A 20,807-nucleotide genomic window follows, 5' to 3' on the forward strand; every position below is an offset into this window, starting at 1 on the left:
AAGTTTGAAATAAGAACAATTAATCCCACGCTACCGAGACAAAGCTCCAACCTTTTATATTCCTATCGAGCCCATAGAAACAATTCGACTTGCAGAATATGTGCAAGGACAGCTACCTCAAGGTGAGAAAACCGAGAAAAAAGACTATAACAAAGACCAGTATTGACATTGAAGGCGTGACCTTAAAAGTACTCTCCGTCCGCTCCGAGACCCTCAAACCTCCGCTCAAGGATGTCGACAGAAAATACCTGAAAGAACCGCTTGCACAATTTTGAAGCTTCAAACAGCACCAAACTTTCTACCTGTTGTCCTTGGAGAACTCGACGGCGGTAATAGCAAACGAGTGCGCGGATTTGACTCGTTGGACAACCTTGAGCGTCGCGGCCTCGACAACGAGAACATCACCCTCCGAGCAACCCCTGCTCACACACAGCTCGCCAAGTTACTTCATCTCCGACCAAATGAATCAATCACCTACATTGCCAAGAGCTTGCCATCCGAGCTGACACTGAAGGCTGAGAAAGGATGCGTGCAAAACCTCTCCTTGCATGTCTCTTTGGTTCTCCAGTCCTCACTCCACTTGGTAATATGGCCTGCGCAGAGTAAGAACTACAACCGTCGAGAAAACAAAGAGATTTAAACCTTTGCTTGATGCTACATGGAGTTGCGGCGTTGAACTCCTTGAGAACCAGCAGTAGCGTCCTTCCTCGGAAGGAATGACACGCAGATGATTGTCTCCATGGAGCTCCCACACGTAAGTTTTTCCACCACTTGTGGACGCAGCCAAGAGCGTTCCTTCCTCACTAATAAAGTCTGGTTATCAGCAACATCACTGAGAGCAAAACACGCCACCATACCTGAATTCGAGAGACTTAAACTCTGCCGATCCAATCTCACACTGCTCGTCCACGAGAAGCTCCGACGAAGGCCATTTGTATACACGCAAGTGTCCATTCTAGTATGAGAAAAGCACAAAGTGTTTAGAAGTAGTAGCAAGCAAAAGAGGAAAGCCAAACCATTCCCGCGGTTGCAAACATGGTGCCGTCCATGCTGAAGGACATGGCAGTCTGCTCCTTCGTTACGACGATTTCGCGATGGGCGCTCTCTATACTCAAGTCCTCAGCCAAGCGAAAGAATTCCAGTTTCCCGTCGTGCCTAAACGAGTGTAAGTAGAAGAAAAAGGGAGGAAGAAAAAAACTGGAGCTTACCACTCATTGGCGATGAAGGAGCAAACAAAGTCCGTTCCATTGGGATGGATCGCCAGATGATAAGGAGCGTCGAGGCCTGTGCTCCGTGTATACAGCTACAACCACATCGATCGATCGATTAAAAGCTCTACAATCTCCGCTAGGAATTTACCTGTTCCATCGCGTAGCCGGTCCATCGCGCGAGGATGAGCATGTTGCCACGCCCGCTGCGCGTTGCCCCGCCTCCACCGCCACACACGACATAGCCATCCTTCGCCCACGCAGCACAAAACACGGGAACGCTCAAGGTGCTTCTCGCCATTGCAAAAAGGGATTAGGGCTTTTGCGCCGATTATATGCGAGTTGAGATCCAACGGTGGTGATTGAGAACGAGGAAAGTGGCGGGAAAGCCATATCGCAATCTGGTAGCTTTTCAAGGTTTTGCTGCGATCGATGGGATTAAATAGAGCCACGTCGAGTTCACAGAACTGTCCATTTGCAACTGTTTTACTATATCTCAAATCGTGATGTTGCTCATGTGGAAAATGGGAAGGATAATATATTGAAATTATAGAGCCCATCTTTATCTGTAATAATATTTGAAGCAATGTTATAATATAATAATTTGGTGTGCATTGACGTAGATTCTTTTAAAACAGGACACGGTCAAGAAATTGCCTCCCTAAGTTTACAGTTGATAAGCAATATTATAATTACTTTTCTGATTATTTTTACATTTGAGAGAATACATGGTTGATAATAATATTCTTGAGAATACACTGATCTTGAAAGAAGAGCTGATGCGTTTTTGCAAAAAAAATCATAGAAATAGAGAGCAATGATCCAAAGGAAACATTGGATTCATAATGCACATACTAGTGAAACAAAGTTGGATTTGATTTAGAAATTTTTCCTGTGGCATTAAAATTCAATATTTAGACTACAAGTCAAATTTGCATGGTGTTCAAGATGTTTATAATTTATAAACACAATATTAATTTAAATTTATATAATAATTTTGGATTGCTTAAGCAAACCTAGGGAGACTGGGATGGTAGTGGATATACCTAGAATATGCTTAAATATTCTAGGATGTTCTACCATCTAACGGTTGTTATTCACTTAGATTAATTTTATATTTATAATTTATAAACATGTATATAATTTATAAAGTTTCTTAAACCCTTTTTAGTAATTCTTTTTTATTCTATTATCTAATGGTTAATATGCAATCGTATTAATCTTGTGTTTATAAATTATAACATGATCATATTTACAGACTTTATTTGATCAATTAAATTAATAAGTAAGAATAACACTAATATTAAGCAAACCAAGTGTTGCTACATGCAACATATAGCAATTATTTATAATTTACTTGGAAGCTTATAAACTATAAACATGTTTATAATTTATAAACACAAGATCTAAAACTGTTAGTAGATAATGGCAGAATATTAAAGCATATTTCAGGTTTATCTTTAGGTTTACTTAAGCAAAGTTGTGATTTTTAAGAAGGCAATTACCATTTTAAAACAATTATTATACTTCTTATAAATAAAACCTATTAATTTAATAATAAATTATAGTATTAATATATATTTAATATATTTTGAAGTTTAAAAATTATATTATCACTATTTAAATATATGAATGTTATATTGGTGACAGCCTTTATCATTAAATAAGCCAGATCTCCATTTACATAAAAGAATATAGCATAAATTAAAATGATATAAATTTATTATTTAGCTGTTTTATGATGTTTATTGTGCCATAATAATCCTATTTATTATTGTAAAATATATAAATTTAAATATATATCTAACATAAAATAGGTTTTAAATATTCAAATAAATCCCTTATTTGAAGCCAATTTACTAATCTCAAATTTACAAGATTGATAGGGATGCTATTTTTGTAAATTGTGTTTTTTTTACATGTAACATGGTAAAATCATTCTCAACACAATATCTTATAATATCACCAATCTTCAAATTTTTAGTTAAAATATATTAGATATATAAATAAAATTTTCCACAAGGAAAACGAAAGGAAAATAAATTATTCAAGCTAAAATAAATAAATTTTATATATATATATATATATAGATTAAATATATTTAAACCATCTCAAAGCTTAAACAAATATATAATAAAAATTCTAACACTTAAAAATGTGGTACTTTCATTATTATTTTGAAGAATCAAGTTGAGGCATAAAGGAAATTATATAAATATTCTATATGTTTAAATAAATAATATTCTCAAAGATTATTAATTAATTTGCCACCTAACAAGATCATCTCAACCACGAACATGATCCATGAGCGCAATAAATCCAGGAGTCAGTGCTCGAGAGATTTCCCCTGTCGTCGAGGACTTTTCATTGAATTTTTCTTACGTCGCATGTTTTTGGTTTGCTTAATTACAGGATTTTGAGCAGCTCGAAAACACCCACTAAAGCACAATGTTCCACCTTCCAATTCTCGGCTGCTCAGACACATCCTTGCCCACAAGGCACGAGCAAAACTAATCTCCACACGAACACTTGCCATCGTCATCAACATGAAACCGCTCCACGAAGAACGCTGGAAGAATCCAGATCCTTGAGCTTGGCCACCATCTCTCGGCGGCTCTCCCGGCTCTGGGGGTGGCGGCCAGCGTCTCCAGCCACGAAGCTATGCACGAGGCCGGAGTTATCATCCACCACCATCTTCCATGCTCGGGCCTCGCCTCTCATCATCTCCACCTCGTTTTGCTCCTCCCACATCTCCAAGCTCGCGTAGATGTTCGCCATGAGAGTGTAGTGCGAGGCGTTTCTCCTGTCCAGCAGCATCAATGCGTTGAAAGCTCGTCTCCCGATCGCAGCGTTCTTCCACTTCCGGCTGGCCGCCAAGACTGTTCTCCAGGCCAGCACGTTGGCCTCGAAAGGCATCGTCTCCGTGACTCTCACTGCCGCCTCGAGCTCGCCTCCACGACCAAATATGTCGATCAGGCAAATGTAGTGCTCCATCGCTGGAGCAACGCCGAATCTCGACGGCATGGACGCGAAGTAGCTCTTCCCCCGATCGGTGAGACCTGCGTGGCTGCAAGCCGTGAGGATGGAGACGAAGGTGACGCCGTCGGGACGCAAGCCATCGTCGTGGATCATCCTCCAGACGCTCTGGAACACGCTATCAGTGTCACCTTGGCGGCTGTATCCGGCGATGAGAGCGCTCCAGGTGACGAGCGTCCTGGCGGGGAGTGCGTCGAAGAGCTGCTCGGCCTCGACGATGCTGCCGCATTTGCAGTAGAGATCCACCAAGCAGTTTGCGAGGAGCTCCTGGCACTCGAGGCCACACTGAGAGGCGAGACCATGGAGCTTCTTCCCGGACTTTAGCGAGCCGGAGCTTCCACAGGCCCTGAGCAGCGCAGAGAAGAACGGAGGATCGAGCAGAAGGAGCGTTTGATCCGAGGAGTGGATCATCCTGCCGAAGAACATCTCGAGTGCAACGTCTGCCTCGCCACTCTCAGCGTAGCCTTGCATGAGAGCCGTCCACAAGACCACGTCTGGAGGCTGCTTCATGCTCTCAAACGCTCGTCTGGCGTCCTCCATGCTTCCACACTTGGAGTACATGTCCACGAGCGCGCTGGCGACGAAGCTATCGTTGCAAAACCCAGCCTTGATCGCTCCAGCGTGAATTCTCATCCCCTTCTCCAGGTGGTCGATCTTCACAAGCTTCCCACCGATGTGATCTGTGGCCTCTTCTTTCGTCGCAAGAAGGCTGCAAGCTTTGAGAGCCGCCATGAAAACTCTCCCATCTGGAGAGCAGTGGCTTTCCTCGTCGCCGTCTTGGATCATCCGGAAGAAGAGATCCATCGCTAGCTTTGCGTCGCCACACTCGACGTAGCCGAGCAGCAGGGAAGTCCACGAAACCACGTCTCGAGCGGCCATCCTATCGAAAACCATCCGAGCGTCCAAGGAGCTGCCACACTTCGTATAGATGTCCACGAGAGCGTTGGTGATGAAAGCGTTGGAGTAGCAGCAGCGAAGCGTGGACACTGCCCGAGAGTGGATCTCCATCGCCGTGCTAAGCGCCCGGACCTTGACGAGCTTGCCATGGATTCCTTCCGGAGCTTCCCTCGCTGCCAAGCTCGAGCAGGCCTTGAGAGCCGCCACGAAAGCTCTCGAGTCCGGCGATGGTGTTGCAGAGCTCTCATCCTCCTCACTTCCATCGTCTCTTCTCATCCGGTGGAAGAGCTCCAGCGCGATCTCTCCCCGCCCAGCCTCGGCGTAGCCCAGCATGAGATTGACGAAGGAGGCGGCGTCGCGGCGGGGCATGGCGTCGAAAACCCTGTGAGCGTCGACGAGGCTGACGCATTTGGCATACATGTAGATGAGAGCTCCGCCCACGCGAGTGGTGGAGCTGAAGAGCGCGCTGGCGATGGCGTCGCTGTGGAGCCTCTTGCCCCGCTCCAAATCCCTCGACGCTGCGCAAGCCTTGAGCGCCGTGAGGAGCTCGCGAGCCGCAGGCTTGTAGCTGGCGATGGCATCGCTGTGGAAATCTCTCGCGAGTGAGCGCTCGGCGCAAAGGAATGCGGCAGAGAACTCACCTCCCAGTCGCTTGGCCCAAAAAATCATAACCTAAGAGAGAGGTGAATCTTTTAGGGACCAAGAGCATATTCGTATAAATCGTAGAATATCCTTATTCTCCACCCGTCAAAGTCCTTATCGAATGGATTCTAAACAGGGATAGCAACAATAAAGCCCTGGTACATCTCTGGACCCGAGGCTGGTACGTAGAAATTCTTGCAAGGCGCTCTAATCATCTGTTTCCTCCCATGCAGCGAATCTCCCGACTGGAGCATTCTCTAAGCAGCTGGCAGAGAAAGTTTGCGGGATTTCCCTAGGGCTGGGCCGAGGCTTGTTTGGGATGGTGACAAACGTCGGCTGGAATCCATACTTTTGACAATGCAGAGAAAACAGTGGTAAGTCTTATGTTTGCTAGGAAGAAAGCTCAATTAGTACCACTACAGGAACCCTGGCCATTGCAAAGAAGATTTCTATGGAGAGGAACTCCAGTGCCGGAAGTGCCTATTTCACGATGAAATGATTTTAAATGGAAATAACAGTTCTTTTGACGAACTTGGGACATATCACACACTCTTAGCATTTTCTTGTGTGTTATTTACTGCTCCTTAAGATCCACAAGTTTAAAGCTCTAGCAGAACAAAGCGATCTCCTCCAATCGTTTCAACGAATCGCTGGAAAGAGTAGTCGCTGAGCTTTTCCAACGAAAGTCAATACAAAGTCAAACATGACAATGACTTTGAGACTTAACGTAGAATTTCGCGATTCTTATGTTTCCATTCGAGGGAGAGCAACACGGCCTGGATCTTAAATACGAGCCGAGATCCAAATCCATGCCTGCCAGTGTAGCCCCTTCCCTCCTCCTACAACCTTCAGCGAAAAAATTCCAGCTCGATTTCTTAGGGAGCAAGCGCATGCATTTACAGTGGCAAGAGTATCGGTCGCCTGCTCTTCCACGGAGCATAGCTCCGCACACACAATAAGAACAAGATGTCTGAAATAATCTTGAAAAGGTTTCAATTTCAATTTCATCTAGTATAAATGGTAACCGGAATGTTGGCCACACATGTTGCTAGCTCTTGGAGCTCACTATGGTGGGCCTCATTCCCAAACAAGACAATACTTTGCAAAGCTGGGCAGGACTGCACAAACTTATCCAGCAAGACACGGAATTGTAATGGTTTGCCGCAGAATACGTCTAAACACACCTTCCTCAGCCTCGGAAGTTCTTGAATCTCACTTGGAAAACCCCTGCCGCATTGGCATCTGCTTCCAAAACAGCTGAGGATCAACTCCTGGCACTCCTTAAACTGTTCCAACACAAACACCGCCCATGCGACCTCATGAGGACAAGATCGTCGACAGAATGGTCCATTGCACTCCAACCTCATAGCTTTGAAATGCATCCTTTCCATAGCGGCAACTGTCGTCTCCAGCGCACCCAATCTAAACGCAAGAGTTTCCAATGCGTTACATACAAGCTTAAGCACCCCGGGTACCCTCTCCGACTCCACAAATGTCTCACAGTAGCCAAGCGACAGCTTCTTCAGGCGCGGAGCTCTCATCTTGAGCCTCTCGCAGTCACCAATGCAAGCGGTCTCTAGATTGGGAAGGTCCAACTCGATCAGGCCGCCCTCGCTGTCTGGCGTTTGAAGGCTCAACACTCTCAGGCTTGATGACGATAGGGAGCCGCAGAAGCCCAACACGTTTGCCGATAGCTCTTCAAGCGCTGGGCATGCAGGCAGGAGCTCTGTCACGAGGTCTAGACCAAGCACATTATCAAAGCTGCAACGTGCGAGAGCTGGAAATGTGAGGCTTAGCGGAGCCTTTCTGCGGTACATGAGCTCCTTGCCCATGGGCACAAAGCAAAGCCTGTAAAACCTCACGAACTTGAGCTTGGGACACGACTTGGAGACCAGCTCTAGATCAAAGCAGCTGTACGGCGTGTACTCGTTGTTCTCAATCGTGAGCTCCTCCAGAGTGGCTGCAATGCTTGTGATCCATGAGTAGTTCATGTGTAGAGAGGAATTGTATATGTGAATGAGGAGCTTTCGGATGGATTGATGCACCAGCTTGAAACCCATGCCTCGTGGCTTGAGATTGATTGATACGAGACCAACCTCCTCCTTGGCAATTCTGTGCCACCTCTTGCTCACCAGAGCGTACATGATGTTGTGACGCGTGCCAGGAAACTTGGTATGGGGTACCTTGTCCAGGATGAGCGCAAGAACAGCGTCCGGTAGGCTGTCAATGGTGGTGCCCTGATCGCCAGGAAGATCTGGACCTTGGACGTCCATCCGGTTAGAATTTCCCTAGCCACGATCCTTTATCCTTTATCCTTTATCCTTTATAGCGTCGCTAAATATTAATTACACTGCCAACACAGTTGTCCAGTTTGCGATGGGCGCGGGCGCGGGGGGATCTTGATCGCGGCCGCGGGGGCAATCGTGGGCGCGGGGGGAGGCACGGTGATCTTGATCCCGGGGTGATTGGAGCGGATCGTGGCCCCATTCGTGGGCGTGAGGATGATTTTGACCGCGGCAATGATCTCCGTGGCCAGCGTGGCGAGATTGGAGCTCAGGGCAGGCGTGGGCGTGGCGCAGGCCAGCGCGGCGGGATTGCAGCTCAGGGCCGTGGGGGAGGGCGTGAAGCTGGCCATCATCCGAAATTCCTTGTGTTCCAAGGATGGATCTTGTCAGGTTTGTGAGAACCTAGTCATTGGCGATATGCAGGAGAAAAATGTCTGGATCAGTGAGGGAAGCTTGTGCTGGGTGAAGGTCGATGACGGGATGCTGGGGGAATTCGTACTTGGAAGTCCAGCAGATCTCTTCTACGTGGTGATAATGAAGGAAACAGATCTCTCCCCAAACAAAATGCCTCCTCCAAGTGATGCATGCGACCTTGCTGGGGGCTGCCAGATCCACGAGGGTGCCCTTCTCCACAAGATTCCGGATGAGATCGAGAAGGTGGCGGGTGCAGCATATGAGGACGAGATGTGCTTCATATCCTTTGGAGACATCGCAGCTATGGAAGCTGACAAGGTGGTGAAGCTGCGGTCCAGTGCTGGAGTGACTCTGGCTGTCAGTTCCGAGTGTCTGCTCCAGTATCTTCAGCTAGAATTCGAGCGAGGTGTGGGACTATTGGAGGTCGAGATACACAAGGTGGGACGACTGACCAAAGGGATGTGGCTGGCCTCTCTTGTTCGCAGCAACGCGGATGCCGATGGCTTCTCGAGGCTCTACTTTGTATGGACGGCGGCAAATCGAGCTCACCTGGAATCAAAGAGGGAGCTGGAGGCAAACCAGGAGCTCTACATGAAGGTGCTGGCTTTCATCAAGGACCTCGAGCTATACAGCCGAAACAAAGGTTCGGAAGAGAGGATCAACAGCCATCCGCCAACAGCTGCAGCCTTCTTCTTGGAGTCGAGGACCTTGAATGCCATGGTGTCCACAAAGGGAGTCCCAATGCAAGCGGCGCTGGAACAAAAGTTTCGGTCATCGCCAGACCTCTTGGGCATCTGCCTGCATTCCACGGTCGTGCCTGAGCTCAGGAGGCTCTTCTCAATCCCAAGGGAGGTGACAGAGAGTAAGATGGCCAAGGACTTCCATGTGAAGCTCTCGAAGTCCATGCCTTGGAGGCGGCAAGCGATCTGAACGCTTCCTCTGCCGGTGCTCTACTTCCTGGATCACATCAGTCAAATAAGTGATGGTCTCACAGTTGACAGTAAGTTCCTTTTCGACTTCTCCTTACGTTTTGGGACAACGCTTTGCAATCGTTTGGCATTAATGTTTACCACGGCTCTGGAACTAGAACAAACATCAAGTAAGTGTAAGTGCGTGTAATTTCCTTGATGTTGTCTGTGATTCCCACTTGGCCTAGGTACCCGCTGCAAGCTTGGAAATTCTCGTGACTCGGAAGGTTTTCTTTTGAACAGAGGATCCACGCACGGATCCTGGAGAGCAGCTAATACCGTCTCAAACCGCCTTTTCCCTTTGAAATTTGAAACGGGGAATATGCCTCCCACCGTTGGTTTTTAGGGCGAGAGGAAGGGCAAGGGCTAGCAAGAGGGAATGTGGAGCTACGTGTTGTCGGACCCAGATGCGCCACACTCGATCAACATCGGCCAGGTGAGCTTGGATCCCAGTGGGCTTGCCGAGTTCGTGGAGATGCAGCACCAAGAGGGCGTTTGCCTGGACGAGCTGGCCATTCCCAGCAGCCCGCCCCTGCCCTTGACCCCGGCACTGTGGCGCTCGCATCTCCACAAGGGCAACCCGCAGGCGTGCAGATTCGAGGCGCTCTACGCGTGCTGGAGCAGCTCGCATCGAGAGCACACGGCGTGCAAGCAGCAGCTCCGGTCGCCCGGCTCCAAGAGCGTGTTTTTCAAGCTCCTGGCATTTGTGGCGGACCTGGTGGACTACGAGCACGCGAGAGGTGCCCAGGAGCGTATCGGTTACATGCTTCCCACCGCCGCGGGCTTGCTCAAATCCCCGCTCTACTTCACCGCCCAGGAGAGCTCGCTGCTCGAGAGCTTTGTGTCGCCGAGCGGTGCGAGCGTGGCGGAAGCGGTTGCTCGCAAGTTTGAGTCGATGCCACTGCTGCAGGGAGTGTGCACCGCGCATGTCTTGGCGCCGCTCCTCAAGAGGCTGTTTTGCATCGACGATGGCTGCTTTGGGAAGGAGTTTAGCGAGTTTCGGCAGGGATTCAACAAGGGGACGCTTGCCATGGTCCAGCAGCGGAGAAAGGAGCTCCAGGATTTCTTGGAGACGAGCGTGAAGCCGTCTAGCCAGTCAGGCAAGCAAGGAAAGAGCAATGCGAAGCTGCAAAAGATCGCAAGTAAGGAAGAAGGGAAATCTTCCAGAGATGCGAAGAAAAAGAACAGGAAACGCTAGCTAGATTTACTCTTGTGGAGCTTTGCTCGGGTCTCCTGGCTCCGGGGGTGGCCGCCAGCATCTCCAGCCACGAAGCTATGCACGAGGCCGGAGTTATCATCCGACCACCACCTTTGCCCGTGTTGCCTCCACGCTCGAGCCTCGCCTCTCATCATCTCCACCTCGTTTTGTTCCTCCCACATCTCCAAGCTCGCGTAGATGTTCGCCATGACAGTGTAGTGCGAGGCGTTTCTCCTGTCCAGCATCAATGCGTTGAAAGCTCGTCTCCCGATTGCAGCGTTCTTCCACTTTACTTGAGACTTGTAAAGCTCACCGATGATACGTTTAGCATGAGAGACCAGAGCTTCGAACGTTTAAAATTTGAAGCTGTTTTGTGACTTAAAAATTTTGGTTGGACTAACAAGCAATCACGGGCAGGTTGAATATGGTCTGAAGGCTGGAACAACTGACAACTCGTACGTTATCAAAGGTTCAAAGGGCACGGTTCTTATAGACGTGCCTGATCAAGGATTCACCAAAGCTCATGTGGAGGCTTATCTCAAGCTGTCGATATGGAAAATCTAAGGTATCTGATATTGGGACACATCAGTCCAAAACGACTGCAGACGTTGATCGCAATCGGAGAGGCACTGCCCCAAACTGGTTCATGCTTTCCTGATTCGTCGCTATCTAAATTGAAAACTGGAATTTGCAGTGTTGCCCTTGCAGGTTTACTGCTCCAATCCTGCTGCCGTGCAGCTTGTGTCATCTTTACCAGAAGATTTTCGAGCAAAGACTCTGTCTATCAAAGCCGTGAAGCCCGGGGATACTCTGGAAATGGTGAGTCTGTCTAATTAATGGTTGTTTGCTCTATGTTCACTCATCAGGCGACTAACAAGCAGGTCATAAGTTGCAGTTTGTTCTTACACCAACTCCAAGATGGCCCGATGGAATGTGCACATATGACCCTTCAAGCCAGTTGCTATTTACACAGAAACTATTCAGGTATCTTGAACCCCAATGTCATCTTTGCAGGTAATACGGCCTAATAATTTGCTCTTGGCAGTGCATATATATGCACCGAGAATGACTTTGATATTGGAGGCTGGGAAGCATATGGAGAACACTGGAGGTATTTCTACGAGTGCATGCTTGGTCCCGTTGCAAAGCAGGTATCTGCATCAAGTTTCATGCAGTAACTCATGCAAAGACTTGCTTTATACAGGCAAAAGCTGCTCTTCGGAAGCTGCCTATAGCGGCACAGTTCTCACCACCTAGCTATGCTGGAAAATCAGGCATCGACATAATAAAGGTTTGTAGACGACCTAAAATTTCAGATGTGTCTTTACCTAGCTTACTTGCAGGCGGATACCAAGTATATTCTTTCGACTGTGCTGAGCTTCCCAATTGGTGCATCTGCGGCCTTGGCAAAGACTACTAGCGATAAAAGCGATGCTTTTGTTGTGTCAGCTATTTGTCCACTACATGGGCCTATTGTTCGCTCAACAGTGACTGAGCTTGTTCGAGAATATCGAGCTGTAAGATGTATAGACCACCATCTCCTTCCTGCTAACAAAATATTGCAGTGGACAAGAGAGAAAATCAAGCAAGTAGACGATGGTTTGGTCGCAGTCATATATGCATCTGCTTATGGAAATACTGCTGCTCTGGCTCAAGCCATCAGGTAAGCCTCATTGGCGCCTTATTGGAAAGTTATTGACATTAATTATGCTTCACCGGCTCAGTCGTGGCATATCCAAGGCTGGTTTGGGCGTGGAATCTCTAAACACGGAGCAGTGTGAACCTGAGGAGGTCACTGATCTTATAGAACGTTGTAATGCGTTCGTAATAGGTAGTCCCACCCTTGCTGGGCACATGCCTACTCCTATCCAGGTCTGTATATTTCAACTTTTGGGGCTTTTGGTCTAATTATCCGATCCTGAAGAACGCACTTGGGCTCATTCTAAAAGAAACTGCTGCGAGAGCAAAACCATGTGGAGTCTTTGGATCGTTTGACTGGAGCGGGGAAGCGGTTGATGAATTAGAGCAAAGGCTGAAGGATGCTGGATTTTCGTTTGCTTTTCCCGCCATAAGATGCAAATTTAAGGTGGAACTGCATCCCGTAAGTTGCTCCGCTAAATTTTTTCTGATAAATCCAGCCCACGGAAGCCACCCTTCAAATATGCGAGGAAAGTGGAACGGACATAGCCCAAGCCGTGAAGCGCTCAAAGGTCAAGAAAAAGGACAAAATTTCTTCATAGTACGTTCTAGCATCATCCGTTGAACAGGTGCGACTCTTCTTTAATTTTAATAGTACATAACTAAACTTGGGTTGCTATGTTCGGAAGAGTAGTCGGTGCACTTTGTGTGCTGTCTGCGAAAAGTGGTGATGTTGGCTTCGTGGGTGAGTCAAGCTCGTTTTGTTCCACCTGGCTTGACAATAGCGGTAAATGACAAGTGCTCCTGAACCTGCGGAGGATGCAACTAATCCAATTGCTACCCTGTAGGTTGCAAAGGATAGAGCACTTGAAAGCTTGGTGCTACCAGGAGCAAAATTCGTTATCAATGTTCTTGGAGAAGGTAAAGCTAGTCCAATAAGCCGGCAACTTTTGAAGCCGTTTAAGCCTGGAGAGCCCCGATTCGGCGATCTTAAAACAAAGGACGCCAGCAATGGGGGAAAGATTCTGGTAGACGCAGTAAGTACATTCGAGCTTCAACTGGCAAAGGAAATGTCATATCTTATGTCCATGTCCACTTTTGTACTCAGATCGCGTGGTTGGAGTGCAAAGTCGAAAGCCGGATGGAGGCTGGAGACCACTGGCTACTGTATGCTATTGCAGAAAATGGCGAATTACAGGTGATATCTGTAGCATCGTGCACCCTCTAGACATTTCTCTGAGACCAGGACCATCTGTTGGTCTCATGAACCTGATGGAACAGAACCCACCTCAGGGAAGTGAAGGAACAAGCCGCGCAGAGCTGCTTAGGATTCGGCTTCATCTGGGAGGAACGTTTCTGAATTGGGCGCTACTTGATCTGGGTAACCTTGACGCTCTTGCTGGAACCTTCTTGCTGGAACAGGACACCAACAGGATTCGCATATTCAAGTTTCGCGCTTGTTTTCGTTGAATTCTAGGGCAAAGTGGGGGCAGTCTATTTCAAGGGCTCCTGGTGGGATTCGAACCCATAACGCTTCGGGTTAGAAGACACAAAGCATGGCGGACACAGAGTGGGTGGAGGAGCTCGACCTTCCTCCTGCAACGAAGCGGACAATGGTGGAAGACCTCCTCTGATGGTAATCGTCTAGGGTTAGAGCTGTTTCTAGGGCTGGAGCAGGAAATCCCCGGCGAGCGGTTGTTCCTGCTTCACAATTTTGGTTTTTTGGTTTGATCTTTGGTTCCTTCCTTCCAGGATACAAGCTGTTCGCATCAAGCAACGAGAGCCAGGACAAATGCAGTTTCAGGTGGAGGAGACGCCTGGGAGCAGGCGCGTGGTGGATTTGTTGCCAAGCGGATGCCGATAGGGGATTTACATGGCAATGATCCGGAATGCAGCCCTGTGGACGACCAGAGCGAAGGCTTCTCAGGTGGTGCTCGAGGTGATGGGCACAGGAAGGTCTGGGGGCTCCTCAAGGTCGTAAGCTATGAATTCAGCTGTGAAGTCTGTGCGCATTTCTTCGAGCTCTACAATCGAGCCTGCTGTGCGTGTGGAGCCAGTTAAGTATGAGTTGACTGGATTCAACCGGATCATGCAGTTTGTGCCGTATCAGAGGAGGGTCCTCTTCTTCAGAAATCCCTGTGACCGTGGCTGTCATCTGGATTCTCTCAGCAGCAGCCTTTCGAAGGTGCTCGTCAAATTTTACTCTTTGTGTGGGAGAATGCATGTCGGGGATGGCATTTCGTGCCCTGTACTGGAGCTAGATTGCTCAGGAAAGCTGGGTGTCCGTTTCAACGAGGCAGAAACAGATGCAACATTGGATGAACTGGGAAATTTCGAGCCGTCCGAGTTTTGCGACTTGTTGTGTGGTCTTGGCTACACACCAACGTATCCATGGGATGCTCAGCTGCCTCTTCTGTTTGCCCAGGTACATTGCTTTCTGTGCATTTCTGCAACCAAATTGACATGTAGTTTTCCTAGGTGACGAGATTTGCATGTGGAGGTCTTAGTATTGGCCTTGCCTTCAGCCATCAGGCATGCGACGGCGTAAGTGCCTGGGATTTCATGAAGTCGTGGGCAGAAGTTGCAAGAACAGGAGAACTAGCGTCCTTCTCTCCAGAGGTAACTTACAGCTACAAGCAGTGGGAGCTGAACGATGAAAAGCTAGAAGAGTACGCTGAAAAGATCGGTTTGAATGCCAGATTTGACGCAATTCCTCAGCCTCATGATCTTCCTCTCAATGTGGAGAATTCAAAAATCGGAACAAAGCAATACAGAGTGGACAGACAAACAATCGGCAAGCTCAAAGCTGAGTTCACAAGAAAAGGTCTGAAGCGAGTTTCTTCGTATGAAGTCCTGTGCGCGTACTTCTGGGTAAAGATGGTAGGCGTGAGAAGACTGGAAACAATGGAGGACAGTTACTTCGCAGTGCTGCTTAACTGCAGGGGTCGAATCAAGTCTATCTCCAAATCATACTTCGGAAACGCCATCGGTTTTGTGTTTGTGAGAGCCAAGGTGGGGGAGCTGCAACAAGAGAACGGATTTTTCACACGCTGCGCAGCTTCTGCACAAGGCCATCGTTAGCTTCGATGAGGAGACTGCCGAAGGATCCACAGCTTTCATGGATGTAAGACGTGAAGCCAGGGAGAAGTGGAGGTCCGAGTTGCGACCCGGACAGTTCATCGCGGTGGTCAGCTCGCCACGGCATCCGATTTATGAATGCGACTTCGGGTTCGGAAGGCCATGCGGTGTGACTTTCGGAGCTGATGATCTTGGCGACGCGAAGCTGTACCTCTTCCTGGGGATGGCGGAGCTGAGGTGACTGTAGCCATGCCAGTGGAAGCTCTGCAGAGATTGGAAGTATTTCCGGTTCGATTGGCTGCAGAAGATTGACTTGCAGGTTAAGTGATTCATACACTAACAGTCAGAAGCTTCAACTCGCAATTGCATTGGACTGTACAAGAGCCAAGTTCTAGATCGGATGATACTTACAGGCTTGTAGAAGATTTACGAGGAAGAGAAATTCACATAAGCATGGCTGCTACAACTACAAGCAATTGCCACCACAAGTAGCCAGCAGAAACAGTCGCCGCACTTGAGTGGTGGTGCAGGTGGAAAGAATGGTGAAGACTTCGGCCCCTTGAACCGACAACACGGCCCTTTGAACCGACTACATGGCCCCGTGAACCGCCAACTCGGCCACCTCCCCCTCCAGCTGCTTTGAGAATCCTGTGATGTTGCAGGGTCGTTGCCACTTCCAATTCGGAGATCTCCCCAGCTTCACAGGCCGCAACAGAAACGATGAAGATTAGTAGTAGCAACAGCAGGATCAGCTTCATTCTTACAAGACTCGCGAAATGGATTCGATTTGCCAGGAACCCTCAGCACTTTTATGAGCTGCTGCAAGGCGCAACGCGAACAGCGGCAAAAGGAATTCATAATGCGCGTACTTGAAAGATCCCGAAACCTTGTAAGTTATTTTAGGGTTCAATATATGCTACTCTGTCTTAATTAATAACCGTGAGACTTGGTTAGATAATAGTTTATAAAATGTAAGACTAAATCATAAGTATATTCATTCATAAAGTAGGCATATATTATAACCTTCAGAAATTTCCACGAATATAATAAGAATGTTTCTAAAATTTTAATTAGTGCTCTGCAAAAGCCCTTAAGATTACAATAGAAACAAAAAGCTTCATTTTAGCTGCTATAGAAGCTTCATTTTTTATTTCTAAGAAATGTTAGAATCGCAGATTTAATATCATAGTCACTGGAAAGATTTGGATGTGTGAGGAAGCTCCAACGAGAAGACTTAATTATTTTAAGTGTCTCCAGGCAATGTAAGTTGTTCAATGGCTCCATCACCCTCTCCTCCGTTAGATCATTCTTGTACCAAAGTGTCATTCTGAAAATGTTGGGTGCAGAGCGCAAGAGGTTGCTCACAAATTCCCAGTTGTAAGTATTCAGCTCCACAGTGTGCAGTATTGTCGAATTTCACACAATTCCACGCATACTCCTTCAAGCCTCAAAACTGTCAGGTTGGAAGAATCCAGTAGTAATTTTACTTCTTCTGATTCCAACTTGAGATGCAGAGCTTGGAAAGACTATCACTCCTGATCATTAGCTCTTGTGGGAACGTTAATTGTGCATCACTGTAATGTCCCATTTGAAGAGTTCCAAGGTGTGTACATGAGGAAGGCATACAAATGGTATTGGTTCCGTACGTATAATGGAACAAAGCAATCCTCTTTAGCGTTGAAGATGACTGCCTGATTGCCTTGAATAGAAGCCCTTGCTCAACCAAGTTTGCGTTGCAGCGACTGCAGACCTTGCCTGTTCTTCAACAATTCGGATGCAGCAGAACCAGATGCATGAGTCGACAAATTGAGAACCAAGGCTGGGACTTTGCTGCACATAATCCGCCACTGGGTCGACACAAGAGACAGCTTTTCTAGTTCTTTTGGATCATCAAATCTGTTGATTATGAGCTGAAACACATCGTCAGGAACAAACCCTCTGCCCCTCTTCATACCTACAAAGAGAAGGAAACAGTAGCAAAGCAACTTAGAAATCTAGCGGCCTACATCATGACATTCACTGTAGTCTTTGCAACTTGATTTTCATATTAATCCGCCCTTCCTCATAAATTAATCATGGTTAGCTCTTTGTCTAGCAGTTTGTTTGAGTTGTGCAAGTTGCATTTGTGGGCACTCATGCAATAATATGTGTGCAAGAATCGGCCTGGAAAATTGTGTGTGAGCTCTAGCCTTGGTCGACTGTAATTTTGAATTTTGGCTGTTTCCTGGTCTCAATTTGCATCTCAAATTGCTTGTTTGTTTTCGCTTCTGCTAGCCGTACTCAAGAATGCATTCATATTTCTCTACTAGGGCAGAATATACTAATACCTATAATAGTTTAAGCTCCACTCTTCTTATTAATGTTCATAACTTTATTTCCTGGGGCAAACTCGGTCTCACTTGAATGCAGGCCGAAATTTTGCTGTAGCTGTATTTGGATCTATGAACAGCTTGTTTGTGTTTATAGGACGCATTCAGTCTTGCAACTTGGTTAGCTTGTATTTCGACTGCCCCTAAGACCGAATACTTTCTTAAACATATTTCAGCCCACGACCACACAGGTGAATTTCTTTATTTTGCACGAGCTGAGCTAAAACGCCTGGACTGCCTGAGCTGGTGCGAGGGCAACATTTTTTCCAAGAGGCTGAACCAGTGGTGGAGTTGCGCTCGGAAGAATCAAGCCACGATCAGGCTTCAAAAAGTTCTTCACCCAATATGCAGATTTCTTGGGCAGCCGGTCCTGCGTATTGCGATCAACGTAAAATAGCCCAAAGTGGTTTGTGTACCCGGACTTCCATTCCCAGCAATCCAGAAAGGACCATATGAAGTGCCCTTGAACATCCGCACCATCCCTGCGCAACAGCAAGATTCACAAGTTCACAACTATACAAACTGTATTGAAATGCGTTCAAGATACAGAACCTTATTGCTTGCGCCATGTTGGTGTAGTGGCCTGTAAGGTACTGAATCCTCTCATTATCATCCATTGAGTCCTTATAAGGAGCGTGCACCTGGTTGAATCCTGTGAAGGTCCGTAATAAGTACAAGGAAATCAGTTTAAACTAATACTACTAGTAATAGTTTAATATGGAAGGTCGCTAACCGTTTTCAGTGACAAAAATGGTGGGGTTATTGTATTCTTTCTTGATGTAGTTGAGGAGCTTGTAAAATCCCCACGGCACAATGCTCAGCCAGCTCGTTTCATACGCCTGCATGGAAATTAGCATCATCAGTGACTCAGTGTACAGCCTGCTGAATGGAGAGCAGTCTTCTGTGTGTATACCTTCGGTCCAATGGGAATCCCATCTACATCAAATAATGTTTTGGCTCGCATGTCTGTGTTGTAGCCTGCTGGTTGCCAGATGTCCGATGGCGAGTCTTTCACGTACATAGACGTGTAATAGTTAAGTCCAAGGAAATCAATCGAGCCCATCAAATTCCTTGCTTCTTCTTCAGTAAAATGTGGCAGCCTCCCGCCCACGTTAGCTCGCATTGTCTCGGGGTAGTATCCGTACACCACGGGGCTCAAGAACCTACAGATCAGAACAAGCTTTTCCATCAACTCAAGCAACACGATGTACTGTTGAATCCCACCATCCAAGATTAAAATCTAGTGCACGGTATGAAGCTGCTACATCCTGCGGGATCTGGTACACAGGTTCATACCAGAAGCCGTCGAGGCTGATTCCAATCTTCCCTCCTTGTTTGGCCTAGTGAAATCCAAACAGTCAGCCAGGATGAAACCTCAACAAACCGCTCTGACCTGGTATTTTTCTCTATACCGTTTGACAGCAGCAGCATGTGCCAGTAGCGTGTTGTGTCCTGCAATGTAGACCTCGGTGTCTGACTTCACTCCAGGAGGCCATATGCCCTCAGCATAGCAGTATTTAAGAGAGTGGCATGGCTCATTAAATGTAATCCAGTGCTTCACCCGATCCCCGAATGCTGCAAAGCATATGTCTGCAAACTCCACGTACTTGTCCCTGTAAACCAGCAGCAAAATTTTGTGAGCCCTTCATCTCATAGTAGACTCTTTAGAACATACACTATCTCTTTGTTGGTCCATCCACCCATGGATTCCTGCAGCGCTTGGGGAAGATCCCAGTGGTAGATGGTTATGAAGGGTTTGATTCCTAAGAGCTCATGCGCAATCAGTGATATAATCAAAGAAGGTCAGAATACAGTCGAAGGGTACCATGCTCGAGGAGACTGTTGATGAGACTGTTGTAGTAGGCCAAGCCCTCCGGATTGACCCGGCCATCTTTAATATGGGAAAGCAGTTAAGTTAAGCGAGAGTCCGACCGACGATGCATTCACCTGGGAAAAGACGGGTCCAAGAAATAGAGAAACGATATGCATTGACCCCGAGATCGCTTAGCAACCGCACATCTTCCTGAAAACAGTCAGGCGACAAGAAGTGCATGCACAAAATAAGAACAAAAAGGAAACAGAAATTTTATGCATGGATCCCGCTGCCTTGCCTTGTAGCGATGATACTGATCCATGGTAATGCTCGGATTGCTTCCATCATCGATCTTATCTGCAATGAGTAACATATAAGCTCAGCTTGACCATGAGTGTGTTCAGAATGCAATATGGAGTCTGGACCGGCCGGACCAGAGACGAATTCACCTGGGAGAGTGCACCAATGGTCCCAGATAGATGGTTTGCGGCCTCCTTCTGCGGCTGCACCTTCATACTGAAGAAACAAAAAATATTTTCAACATTTCCACTGGATGGCATTTATATTCACTTGAGCGGCAGCAGAAGATGTTCCAAAGATGAAATCTTTGGGAAAGCTGAGTCGACTGATTCCAGTATTGAGTTTTTGAGCAGCAGGAGAAGCAATTCCACAAGATGCAACCCTCAGACTACAAAGAGAAACCATACTGCAGGACGTCATATCTAACTGAAACACGAGCTATACTAGTTAGCGTGCTAGCTACATATTTATACTCTGGATGCAAGTGGAGTGTATTATGAACTCTGACCACGGAAGGCAGGAACGGTTTTTTACAACTATATAAAAAAAAAACAGGAAATCAGGTCCACTGTAAAGTAACGAAAAGACGGCAGACCACCTAACGGTACGACCCCTGCCCAACTTTAGGTGAGATAGATAGAACTGTTTAACATCCGTTGCCGGCCCTTACTGACCATTGGACGGGATGAATGCATATAAGCAATCTTAACTAACCAAATGTGTGATATAGTCGAGGAAGCTTATTGAGAGAGCTTTGTGTTGCGGATCGACGTCAAACAGTGAACTCCTTTATGCTCATGAGAACAACTGTTTAATGTATTATAGCAGTTCTATCTGTATATCTATGAATTTTAATTCATGCCTCCTAAACAGGACTTTATTTTTACCATTTGATGCTGAATACACTGGTCATATGTTTCACGTGGGAAGAGGTAGTGGGTAGGCTGTCGAATGCAGTCAG

General features: G+C 47.1%; 3 protein-coding genes and 2 pseudogenes across 3 annotated transcripts; 2 read left to right on the forward strand and 3 right to left on the reverse strand.

The window, feature by feature from the left end:
- Positions 1-39: 39 nt before the first annotated feature.
- On the reverse strand, positions 40-1,509 carry LOC9648684 (SEC12-like protein 2). The gene is made up of 8 exons (XM_002976314.2): positions 1,360-1,509; positions 1,209-1,303; positions 1,017-1,155; positions 858-955; positions 643-803; positions 479-593; positions 303-419; positions 40-248 (listed from the first exon to the last, which is right to left on the reverse strand). The coding sequence occupies exons 1-8, from the start codon at positions 1,507-1,509 to the stop codon at positions 113-115; spliced, it is 1,011 nt and encodes a 336-aa protein (XP_002976360.1). The 3' UTR covers positions 40-112.
- A 2,240-nt stretch (positions 1,510-3,749) lies between these two features.
- On the reverse strand, positions 3,750-5,048 carry LOC112348507 (putative pentatricopeptide repeat-containing protein At2g01510). Its single transcript, XM_024681167.1, has one exon. The coding sequence runs from the start codon at positions 5,046-5,048 to the stop codon at positions 3,750-3,752; it is 1,299 nt and encodes a 432-aa protein (XP_024536935.1).
- Positions 5,049-9,829: 4,781 nt separating this feature from the next.
- Positions 9,830-14,150, forward strand: LOC9646525 (annotated as a pseudogene).
- LOC112348564 lies at positions 13,775-16,298 on the forward strand (annotated as a pseudogene).
- Positions 16,299-17,768: 1,470 nt separating this feature from the next.
- On the reverse strand, positions 17,769-20,269 carry LOC9646526 (beta-glucosidase 7). The gene is made up of 12 exons (XM_002976316.2): positions 20,117-20,269; positions 19,996-20,062; positions 19,845-19,903; positions 19,681-19,756; positions 19,559-19,624; positions 19,409-19,496; positions 19,127-19,346; positions 18,958-19,073; positions 18,647-18,896; positions 18,467-18,572; positions 18,286-18,385; positions 17,769-18,215 (listed from the first exon to the last, which is right to left on the reverse strand). Exons 1-12 carry the CDS (start codon positions 20,264-20,266, stop codon positions 17,954-17,956), a joined length of 1,560 nt encoding a protein of 519 aa, XP_002976362.1. The 5' UTR covers positions 20,267-20,269; the 3' UTR covers positions 17,769-17,953.
- Between the last annotated feature and the right edge of the window lie 538 nt (positions 20,270-20,807).

The sequence above is a fragment of the Selaginella moellendorffii genome, unplaced genomic scaffold, assembly GCF_000143415.4.
Source record: "Selaginella moellendorffii unplaced genomic scaffold, v1.0 SELMOscaffold_30, whole genome shotgun sequence".
NCBI classification, from domain to species: Eukaryota; Viridiplantae; Streptophyta; class Lycopodiopsida; order Selaginellales; family Selaginellaceae; genus Selaginella; species Selaginella moellendorffii.